The sequence below is a fragment of the Branchiostoma belcheri genome, unplaced genomic scaffold (genome assembly GCF_001625305.1).
Source record: "Branchiostoma belcheri isolate BF01 breed outbred unplaced genomic scaffold, Haploidv18h27 scaffold169, whole genome shotgun sequence".
In the NCBI taxonomy this organism is placed as follows: domain Eukaryota; kingdom Metazoa; phylum Chordata; class Leptocardii; order Amphioxiformes; family Branchiostomatidae; genus Branchiostoma; species Branchiostoma belcheri.
This window is the reverse complement of record NW_017803146.1, coordinates 392,928-404,592: the sequence shown is the minus strand read 5'-3', so window position 1 is coordinate 404,592 and position 11,665 is coordinate 392,928. Positions and strand designations below refer to the sequence as shown.

Sequence of the window (11,665 nt, the reverse complement as noted above, 5' to 3'; positions counted from 1 at the left end):
AAAAAAAAGTTTTTAACCATACTAGTAAATCGTAATAAAACAGTTAGTAAAATGAACAAAAAATATACCGTAAGTTACAAAGAAAATAAGTAAAAACTATACCAATGTCGTAGAATGCCAAAATCAAACGAAAAAGACGAAATTGTATGTAAAGAAATGAACTTGAAGACTAGATTATTCGCCAAACCATATTCTGTGCCATTTGTTCAACCCTCATGACCACGTAGATTTCATAATGAAAAGAACTCTTTTTTTTTGCAAAGTTTTTTTTTATTCGCACGCGCGCATCAGTTTTGGGGATCCCGGAGGATGTCATCCATATAATCAAATCAACATGGCCTAAATTGACTGTCTCGTGTTTGACTTTAACTAACTGTAATCACCAAACGCAGGTGCAGACATTGACTACGCCCGGGAAGGCGACGACATCAATGTCAGCGGTAGAACAGCTCTGTTCTTCGCTTGCTTCGCGGGACATGCCGCTGTAGTGAGGCTGCTGATCCGCAAGGGGGCGTCTTTAACGAAGAGATCCAGTGAGACATCATCTGCTCCCCTTCATGTCGCAGCTGCCCGAGGTAGGAAAAAAGGAAAGGTCTCCCATGCTTCTTATGCAGAGCGTAGGGTGGTGCCCATATCCATTTCTGTAGCCCTTGGGCGACACACAGTTGTACAATGCACTACAGCAGGGGGCTGGTCCGCTGGTAGTGCTGTGTGTTTGACATCCCCACACTTTTTCTCATATGTGCTGAGTGCTAAGCAGAGAAAGAAGTGTGTACCATTTTTAAAGTCTTTGGTATGACCCGGCCGGGGTTTGAACTCACGACCTCCCGGTTACAAAGCGAGCACTCTACCAATTGAGCTATTGCACCGGTAACCCGAGGTAGGCCGGCGATAAAAAAAAATAAAATAAAATAAAAACTTGAGAAGTAACATTTGCAAAGCAAATGCATAATGTTCACCTTCGGTCTGGTCTGCTCTGTTAATTCTCATACATGTACTACTAGTATGTGGTGACAAGAGCAGAGCAGACCATGAAATTGCAACGTAATGTAGCCCAACACCAGTCACCATGGTGACAGACATCAACAAATCATGTCATTGGTCAGGTCATAGGTCACTGTTTGGAGAAGAAGAAGAAGAAGAAACGGAGCAAAAACAACATGTTTTCCTTCGGTAAACATAACAAGAGTTCAATGACTTATACCGTCGCCAAATGATGTTAACCTTTGCGAATTGATCTAATTGATTAGGCAAATAAGATCCCCATTTGCATGAATTATATCAGTAGATCATGTTCTTCTCCCAGTGACAATCTTAGCTATTGCAACATAATGGTGTTTGGATCACATTATGTAGCAAGTTGCAGGGCAAAGTTAGAGTCGCTGGTGTCAGCATATACATATATATGTATGTATGTATGTATGTATGTATGTATGTATGTATGTATGTATGTTTGTATGTATGTATGTATGTATGTATGTATGTATGTATGTATGTATGAATGTATCTTAATGAGAGGGATGGCCCGATGCGAATTGGAGATCCCGCTTTGTAACCGGGAGGTCGTGAGTTCAAACCCCGGCCGGGTCATACCAAAGACTTTAAAAATGGTACACACTTCTTTCTCTGCTCAGCACTCAGCACACATGAGAAAGAGTGTGGGAAGGTCAAACACACAGCACTACCAGGGGACTAGCCCCCTGCTGTAGTGCCTTGCACAACTGTGTGTCGCCCAAGGGCTACGGAAATGGAGATGGGCACCACCCTACGTTCTGCATAAGGGCACTGGAGACCTTCCGAAGTTCTTCTTCTTCATCGGAGAAGCTGAGGTGCTGAGTGTTATTTGAATGAAAACAAACAGAGCAGTAGTTTGTTAGGACACAACACGTGAAGGCGAACATAAAGCATTTGCTTTGTGCATGTACATATTACCCTCTATTTTAGGCCACACCGACTTAATTTTATGGATGACATCCTAGGAAGACCCCCAAATTTGGGGGTGAATAAGAAAAAAATACGGCCAAAAATAAAAATGCTACCAAACCACAGGATTACAAAGCTGGTATTGTGAATTTGCGGCAGTACATAGCGACGTATACGACAAGCCGGCCGGCTTTTTGCGGAATTTATGAATCGGCACTGTATGTATATGTACCGACTTGAGTCGTGGAGCTTCGATAGCCCGGCTCCGTATTGTCGTTAACTACCATGGATTACCCAGGCATAGAGCCAGGCCAGAACCTGGGTAGTACTACGTTGACGTGATCTTTTTTTTTAGAACAGGCGAAAATCAATGCGCGGATGTCATCCATAAAATTAAGTCGGTGGGGCCTCGCACAATAGAATTGTCTGTATTACCTATTGAATTGCGAACGAGCGCCATATATTGGAACGTTGCTTGATGTTTGTATTCTTATGCCGCACTATGATCCAACCCAGGACATACAGAAGTGGTGGAGTTGCTGGTACAACATGGTGCAACATTAGACATCCGGGACGCGTACCAGAAGACCCCACTCATGATGGCCTGTATCTGTTATAAAGTAGACACGGTTGAACGTCTGATCGAGCTCGGGGCTCGACCTGACTTGACGGACGTTTATGGCTTGACAGCCAAGGAGTAAGTGTCACGCCATTTGATAATGAAAGTTTATAGCAAATACATGCCCGAGGGCTAATTGCAGTTACAAAAAAGAATTCGGAGATCTCATACCTCCATGAAATATATTAGTTTTTGTAAATGTTTTTACACAGTACACTACAGTACAGAACAAAATAACACAGGTTTTTGTTTTGAAACCTTTGGCCTGAAATAGGTCAGACTGTAATAGATATGTACATACTTTCAATCAATGATGAAATACTACTACATGTACTACTGCTAAACTTAGGTGCTGCACTGAAGATGAATTGAACGAAGACAGAGAAGACTACGACTGTGAACGTAAAGAGATGATGAAGATGCTACAAGAGGCGGTAGAGACCAAGCTGTTGCGATGCTGCAACCCTACATGTGGCAAACCGGGCTACAGGTGGGTTTTGCTACGCCCGGGTATGGGGGTATTGTTTTCGATGTGTGTGTGTATGTGTGTGTGTGTGTGTGTGTTTGTGTGTGTATGTGTGTCTGTGTGTGTATATGTGTGTATGTGTGTGTGTATGTGTGTGTGTGTGTTTGCTTTGGAATTGTTATCTTGTCCATCTGAATAGCTCCGTATGTAGCCTTCAATTAAATACAAAATGCAGTCGAAAAAACGTTTGGGAATTCATTTCTGTAGTCCAGATTAGCTCGTGTTTAACTGCTGCGCTCCTCTCCAGGTCCACCGGTACCCTGAAGCTGTGTGGCCGGTGTAAGCTGACCCGGTACTGCAGCCGAGACTGTCAGAGACAACACTGGACTGTCGGGCACAAGAAGTGCTGCGGACATGACGCATGCAGCGATGATGCACCCAACCCCTTCTGGCAATTGGTCAAGAGGCAATTGAGAAAGGAACAAAAATAGTGTTACAACTAGAGAAGTAACATTGGCAAAGCAAATGCATAATGTTTACCTTTGGACATGGTCAGCTCTGTTAATTCACATACATGTACTACTAGTATATGGTGACAGGAGCAGAGCAGACCATGAAATTTGCAACATTATGCAACCCAACACCAGTCACCATGGTGATAAATGTCAACAAATCATTTCATCGGTCAGGTCATAGGTCACTGTTTGGAGAAGAAGAAGAGGAAGAAACGGAGCAAAACAATATGTTTTCCTTCGGTAAACATAAAAATAGCTTCCGGGACATGTACAACAAACGTAACGCTACAGACTTTTTTGGATGTAGAACTTTGGTATAAAATGAATCATCACTTCAGTGTTTTTTTTTTGTGGGTCGCATTTCCTATATCCAAGCAGATGTTTCGGTGTTGTTCGCAAAAGACGGTATCAAACTGACCAGGCAGTAACCATTTGCCACACAGTATGCATTGGCCAACCTAGTGGCAAATGGACAATCCTCTGACCACTAAAACCTCCTTGCTCTAACCAATGGATAATGTTTTGCCACAGTATTATCTGCTTTTCAATTTCAATTCTAATTCTTAGTTAACACTCAATGGTCAGTGATATGATGATTTGATTGACTGTCACAGACCTGAATATTGTCGTGGTTACGTTTTGTATTCTCGGACAATTGTGTTACATATGATAGAAGTAACTTTCTATACATGTATAAATACAAACTTTGTACTTACTTGACTGTTGAGTGTTGTGATGGGAGTCGAATGAAAACGTCAGGACAGACCTTCTACGTGGGCTGTATCGCTGAAGGCAAGAAGCTTTTCATCCTTGCTGAATGGAACCCCTTTCTGCGCGATGTTTACAAGATAATGGCATAAGCAGATGACTGCTCCTAGCTTTAACGTTATACAGAATAAATCAAGACAAAACATATCCGAAATGGGTTTATCTGATTCCAAAAGTGTTCTTTCCTAAGGTTGTTTTCAGTGGGACTGTGTGTGATCAGTGTTCAGTACCAAGGACAGGGTCAGCAACTTCACTAAGATTTCAGTAATATATTTCCAGCCCTGATTACGTGTAATATGACAACAACACTTGTATAGTGCAGTGGTAACATTGGACAGACTTTTCTGGCAGATTTAAAGCTCTTCATTTTGTTTTCTGCCCTTTTTTGTGCCATGAGATTGAAAACTAGCCACTTCGCATCTATCTAAATATTCGTCAAGTTCATAACCAAGCTCATCATCTAAAGTACATTACAATATATCTTACCTCCAGCTATGGGTATGGTTCGGCCATGGGAAGTATATTTTTCTGTGTTTCTAGTAGTTCTATTTTGAACAAACAAACAATTGACTGAAAGCTTGCATCAGTATTGTTGGGCTAATAATATGAAGAGTATGCAACATACATGTACTTTCAGGTACCTAGTCTGAGTTCTGAGAAGCTTACGTCTTAGTGCCCATTCTGACATTCTTCCTGCAGTAAAATGGCTCGCGAGGCCATGTTGAGTTGAGTATATGGATGGCATCCGCTGGGAACCATGGCGAATAATGACTTCATTTTCATTTCTTCACATGTTCTTTTCCTTTGGAATTAATATCGGCATTCTACGACATAAGTATCGTTTTCCAATATTTTTGTTTGCAATTTACGGTGTATATTTGCCCATTTTGCAGCTGCTTTGTACAGTATGGTCGAAAACTTTTCTTTGGAAAAAGACGAAAGTACATGCACGCGCCGATGTCATTCATATAATCAAACCAACGAGGCCTAATATGCATGGCGGAAAAGTAGAAACAACAACAAATTTCAAGCAAATCAAACTATGACGAAGATGCTTCACTACACCGCTTCCATCTCCCACTCAGCCCTGTGTCTGTAGCCACGCCCGGAGCTTGTCCTCGTTGTTCCGGCGCCACCGTATGTTGGCCTGTGTGTTCCCTACGGCCTGGGAGAAGGCCTGGGTAGCCGTGCCCTGATTAGGATGGGCCGCCAGGAATGTCTCCAGCTGGAGAACAGAACATCAATTCCTATCTTCAAAATTTTCACATCACATCCATAAAGAAACGACTGGATTGGTCCCATTGGACAATCTTGGACACGGAATTAACGAATCAGATGTTTTGCAAGAGGTCATCTACATCAAGACATTGCAACCATCTCTCAACAAAGACGGGAGATGCCACAGACTTCTGCAACCTATGATCCACTGCTTCCAGAGTCACCTGTGTCATCTGACATCACAGAAGCGGTGGGTTAATCATTCCTTGACAAATACGGTCGTAGTTGAACAGTCGAAAAATCACAGTTCAAATAGTAAATATATATATCGAACTTTTCTTGCACTGTCCATTTTCCAATGTCAAAAGTTCAAGATTGAGTCAGATCGATGATCCACACTAATATTTGTCTTCGAATCATAACACTCTTTTATAGAATCTATAGCTAACCTCTCTTTCTCCATGAAGCGTGACTAAGGCCATGTTGATTTGATTATATGGAAGACATCTTCTGGGAACCCCAAAACTGATGCGAGCGTGCGAATAAAAAAAGTTTGGCTAAAAAAAAAGTTGTTTTCATTATGAAATCTACGTGGTCATGAAGGACACAGCGAATAATCTACTCTTCAAATTCATTTCTTTACATTTTTTTCTTTTCGTCTGATTTTAGCATTCTACGACATTGGTACCGTTTTTGAATATTTTTTTTGCAACTTACGGTTTATATTTGCTCATTTTGCGGCTGTTTTGTACGATTTACAGTATGGTTGAAAACTTTTTTTTGGAAACGGCCGAATAATTCATGCGCGCGCGGATGTCATCCATATAATCAAATCAACATGGCCTTAGTACAACAAAAAGATAAATAAACATAAATACAAATAAATATAGAGAAAAGTCGCATGATAAATGTCTTGAAATTATCAGTGGTTGTCTCACCTGCTCCAGATCCTCCTGTGTGCTGAACTGCCTGGTGACGTCCTCCACAACACCCGTCATCGTGAAGGCTTGGTCGTCATAGCTACATGTCATTACATCAAACCTAGTAAACCTTCCCTCCATCAGAACATGCCATGAGAACTCAACTTGTTGGAAATTTATGACGACTTACCACATTTGTGGAAGGATTGACATAACAGGTGGCTATCACCTTTTCAAAGATGTCAAACCTGAGACCAGACTGTAAGGTTTGAACCACTCACATCGGGAAGGTCCCCTACTCATTTCGATAAGTGTGGTGGGTTCTTTAACGTGCGTGGGTGTGGCTCTCCCAAACACGGGACCTCCATTGATGTGATGTTAATTACCTTCGAGAAGAACTGAAATTTATGTTTTCGGTAGCCGCTTCGTGTCTGTCCCTCTGTCTACGAACACCATACGTCAAGTAAATTTTATGGATGACGTCATCCTCCACAGACTCCAAATCTAATGCGAGCGGGCGAAAAAAAAGGCGGGCCAAAAAAAAACAAGGTTCCAACATTTTAAAATTTTGACTCAAACATGGCACAAATGGTTTTTATTCAGTGGGAACATCACATATACACAGCCAGCATCACATGTCACTGCATCACAGTAAGAAACAAAACATTTATTCAGAGTCTTTTCTTGTCTCCTCTCTTCGTAGTTATCTGTCATCCACCTTCCGGCATGGCAGCAGACATCTTTGCCCATTTTCGGCATGTTGACCACTGTCAGAAGGCAACAAAATTTCTTTTTTTTTTCCAAAATCATCCGAAAATTTATGCGCGCATGATGTCATCCACAAAAATTACTTGCTGTGGCCTAAATCGATGAGGCTTAAATGAATTGTCTCAATATTTGGTATGTGGGTAGGTGTTGATGAGACCTCGAAATGATTAGATTTTGTCAATGTACTACAGTGGAACTTTCGGTTTTTAAAAGTCGTGGCAAGTCAGGCTGCGGAAACGATTTTTTGGTGGTAGATAGTTCTTGCGCCCAGAAAGACGCTTTGGGCTCATAATCTATAAAGTTTGAAGTGCTTCGCTCTGGACAGTCGATTACAGAATAAAGAGATCGAGGGCGAGAGATGCATATACTGGCATACTAGGGTACAAAGGGTAGCCTGGTGCCCAACCTACCGCAGTTTGGATAAGCTCTCTTCGGTCTTGTAGTAGTTTCCCGCCGCCCAGGCCAACTAGGCTACCGGTAGGAGTTTTGCACGACGGAAGTTGAGGGAAACCCAGTACTCGCCAATCAACTCCCCTTTGTGCAAAACTTCTACCGGGGAGCCTAGTTGAGCTGGGCGGCTGAGAACTACTACAAGCCCGATGAAGAGCTAGAAAGCTTAAGCTACGGTCACAACCCGACGTACGTGCTTTCTGCGTGCTGTCTACGTGCAAAAACGTGGTCAAACGCAAGGCATCCGTGCGTGGTGAGTAACGCCTCCGTACGGAATCCTACGGATTTGGGAGCACGCAGACACGCCGTAGAACTTCAAGTGCATGTAAAAGTTTTTTTACGTGCGGTCTGCGGATTCACCACCCGTGCGTGCGTGCGAGTACGGGCGACACGCGTGCCCCGTATACGTACCGTACGAAAGACGCACGTGTGAGTACGGCCTCCTAACGGTAAAGTTGCAATCGTACGGAGATCGTACGTTGTAAGCACGTACAACTCACTTACCACTTGCGCAACGTACGATGCACGCAACCGCTCACGGCCAGACTTGGCGTGCAGACCACACTCTTAAACTTTGTGCAACCGTGCGAGTGACGTGCGAGTGACGTGCGTAGACGCCACTCCTTCCCCACGTTTTCAGAAAAAACGTAGCAGACGTAGCCTCCCAAAAAACGTACGGAGAAAAAGCACGTACGGCGGGTTGTGACCGTCGCTTTATTCAAACCGGGGTTGGCACACGGCTAGTACAAAAGGCAGATCCAATATGTAACTGTATTACAGGCCACACCGACTTTCTTTTATGGATGACATCCTCTGAAGACCCCCGGCCTAAACTAGTGCGCGCGGGCAAATAAAAAAAAAATTCAGCCAAAAATAAAAATGTTACTACAGAAATATAAAGCTGCTATTTTGAATTTGCGACAGTACTTAGCGATGTATACGACAAGCTTAAGCCGGCACATGCTGGCTTTTCGCGGAGTTTACGAATCGGCACTGTACGTATGTACTAAGTTCTCGAGTCGTGGAGCTTCGGTAGCCTGGGTGCCCGGCTCCGTATTGTCGCTATCTACCAGTACTATGGACTATTCAGGCCTAGAGCGATGCCAGAGCCTCGGTGGACATATCTTTTTTTTTTTTCTTTTCTTTTTTTTTGGAACAGGCGAAAATCAATGTGCGCACGGATGTCATCCATAAAATTAAGGCGGTGTGGCCTTAGTGACACTTGTACTCTTCTCACTTGTCGAAGTAGAAGTCCCAGTTGTCCCTGAGGAAGCTCCAGGCCACCGACTTGCCGACACTGTTCCCCCCGACGTACCTCACCACCAGCGGGGCGGAGTGTTTCCTCACCAGGCCGTCGTCCTTACTTCTCTCCAAGAACCTAGAATGAAAAGGAAAGTAAAAGAAAGTGTTCTCGATTCAGTTTTAGCTCGATGAAGAGCTAATCTCCAACTGATTGTGACAGAGAAAACAGATGCTATGTACTGTATTCACAGGTTCGCGGAATTTCTCTTTTCAACCAGAACAATGAACAGTGGATCACGGTTTAACGTCCTATCCTCAGATCTGCGACCCTTTCCAGTAGGGTGCATGTCAGGTGAGTGACAACAGCCGGGATTCGAACTCCTAGATTCTTTGTCTAGAGACAAGGTCGCAAAAGGAGCTTGTTACACTTTATGCATGCATCTATTACTACTACATGCAACATATTAATTGTTACAGTAACTAAAAGATGTGCAGCTTTTGTGTAGTATAGTATACTAATATAGTATGGGATACCATTCCTGCCCGGGAAAATTTTCGCTTATCGGTTTTTCGTTAAAGTGATATGATTCTGCTGTGAGAGTAAACAAAGCATTTTGTAATCTATGTTGCAAATAAACCACACGTAATTCCGGATCCGTCAAAGATATCACATTTAACATTATTAGACATAATACGTACGTTTGTAATATATCGGTGTCCTGAGTACAGGCCAGGGCAGGCAGCAGGAGAGTCTGTTCAGAGGCTCCGGCTGTCAAGTACTGCTGCCAGGCGAAATCCCACTCCCGACTGCCGCCATGTTTAATGGCCGTGCAGTACACCGTGGACTTCAGCCTCTCAGGGATGTGACTGCAAAGAAATGTAAGAATACGACCAACGTCAGTTACAGACGTGGGGTCACTAGCGTAGCGGCAGAGTGCTCGACTCGGAATCAAGAGGTCTCGTGTTCGAGTCCCGACATGACATTCTTTTAAGGCACTTTACACGACTTTCCTCACTTCGCTCAGGTGAAAGTAAGTGCTGTGTTAAAACGTTCGATGCCATCTCGCAGAACGACAAACTTTACGTGTATCAGAACGCATTGTTAAGCCTGATGTTTCGTGGCGTAGAGGATTAGGATTTTGGAATTAGACCCGAGTTTGTTTCCAACCTTGTGTCGTTTTTTTTTTCACTTATAGCTTTATTTTTCACCATGCTGTTGATTTGCAATAGAAACGTTGCTTTTTATACGATAGAAATGATTTCGCCCCTCAAAAAAGTTATCATACGCCCCAATGCGCCAAAAAACAGTTACTCAAGCAACTGGATATGATTTTGAAAACGTCAGACGTTTCAGCTAGTATCCACTAGCTTTCGTCAGTGACTGAGAGACCAGAGGGGAAAGCAGGTTTATAAGTACAACCTGTTGATTGATATGCAAATAAAGTGAAGACAAATTTTTGGAAGTCGAAAAAGGAGCAAAAGTCAGACAAGTCAAGACAAAATGATGCAAATTAGTCTGAAAGCTCCTGTTATACAGAACAGGAGCTTAAGTGTGGTCTGTCCTCGGGGCTGGGAGTGCCAAATCCCAAGTGCCGGAAAGATCGACTCGTAGCCCCCCTTCCCTGTTGAGGGTGGGGTTGTACATTCTTTCATATATTGCCTCTTTAACACCCCGTTCCCACCAGCGTGTTTCGCGGTCTAAGATATCCGTGGACTCGAGTTTGAAAGAGTGACCCTGGTTGTGTTGTAGGTGGTGTCTAACCTTCATCGACGTATACGCCCCAATGGACCATACAAGGCTGGCCTCGACCCTTTCAGTTGGCATCGATTGTATACAAGACGGAAACGCGCACAGGTGACAGACAAGTAGGAGACTGTACTATCGTGAAAAACACCTGTGCACGAGCATCTGACATCTGACACGTTGTCCGGACTGTTTACTGGCGAACAGCGCTCTCCTTGGTGCTGAACGCCATCCACATACACGGCACCATTTAAGCAAAGTATTCATAAGTCACATAGGATGAGAAATGGCTATCAAACATTAGAAATTAGCGAAACAGAGTACATCTTACGGTACTTACCTATTGTTGTTGGTGTTAATCCACTGATCAAACATCATAGTGGCGTTGTTCACGCATCTGACATTGCCGTACTCACACGCAGTAGAGATCGCTGTGACTTGGCCAACCCTGTTCAAAACAGACAGCATTATACCTGACAGAAGAGGTTTACGCTTCGGCTTATTACCTCCATGAACAAGAGTTCCGAGATCTCATACCTCCATGAAATATGGGCTTGACATGTAAATGTAAATTTCTTCTTCAATTATGTAAATTACCTCCACATTAACATAATAAATGCATCGTGATGTTAACTTTTGATTAACTTACAAATGTACCTAGTATGAAATTCCCATCTTTTACCACTAAGGAGTCATAGAATTTTCGCATTAATTATGCAAATTAGGTCATCATTTGCATAATTGGTATCTGTTGATGTTCCATCTGCCATAGATTACATACATTACATGTATGAAAGTACTATAAATAAGGGTTAACCATTCAAACTGCCAGTGGCTTAGATGGATATCGATTATTAAATGCAAATACATATACATGTAGTAACAAGAGTTTCGAGATCTCATACCTCCATGAAATATGGGCTTGATATGTACATGTAAATTTCTTCTTTAATTACGCAAATGGCCTCTGCATTAACATATATATGCATCGTGGTGTTAACTTTTGTTTAACTTACAGATGTCCCAAGTATG

At 42.9% G+C, this 11,665-nt stretch overlaps 2 protein-coding genes across 2 annotated transcripts in view; one reads left to right on the top strand and one right to left on the bottom strand.

The window, feature by feature from the left end:
* LOC109466540 (tankyrase-2-like) overlaps nucleotides 1-3,594 on the top strand; it is an 8,296-nt gene extending 4,702 nt beyond the window's left edge. Inside the window, exons 2-5 of the mRNA XM_019764271.1 lie at nucleotides 393-575; nucleotides 2,440-2,620; nucleotides 2,892-3,032; nucleotides 3,316-3,594. Of these exons, the coding sequence (XP_019619830.1) occupies nucleotides 393-575; nucleotides 2,440-2,620; nucleotides 2,892-3,032; nucleotides 3,316-3,499 (689 nt within the window). The 3' untranslated portion in view covers nucleotides 3,500-3,594. The remainder of the gene's footprint in view (nucleotides 1-392; nucleotides 576-2,439; nucleotides 2,621-2,891; nucleotides 3,033-3,315) is intronic.
* A 1,778-nt stretch (nucleotides 3,595-5,372) lies between these two features.
* Nucleotides 5,373-11,088, bottom strand: LOC109466524 (aminopeptidase N-like). The gene is made up of 5 exons (XM_019764248.1): nucleotides 10,974-11,088; nucleotides 9,589-9,756; nucleotides 8,885-9,025; nucleotides 6,448-6,529; nucleotides 5,373-5,516 (listed from the first exon to the last, which is right to left on the bottom strand). The coding sequence occupies exons 1-5, from the start codon at nucleotides 11,009-11,011 to the stop codon at nucleotides 5,373-5,375; spliced, it is 573 nt and encodes a 190-aa protein (XP_019619807.1). The 5' UTR covers nucleotides 11,012-11,088.
* Between the last annotated feature and the right edge of the window lie 577 nt (nucleotides 11,089-11,665).

Bases quoted from the DNA above. Each gene is read 5' to 3' on its own strand.
- LOC109466524 (XM_019764248.1), bottom strand. From the start codon at position 11,011: ATGATGTTTGATCAGTGGATTAACACCAACAACAATAG. The intron at 9,757-10,973 runs GTAAGTACCGTA...ATTTCTTTGCAG, and splicing joins ATTAACACCAACAACAATAG to TCACATCCCTGAGAGGCTGA. The intron at 6,530-8,884 runs GTGAGAAGAGTA...AATGACATGTAG, and splicing joins TGGGACTTCTACTTCGACAA to CTATGACGACCAAGCCTTCA.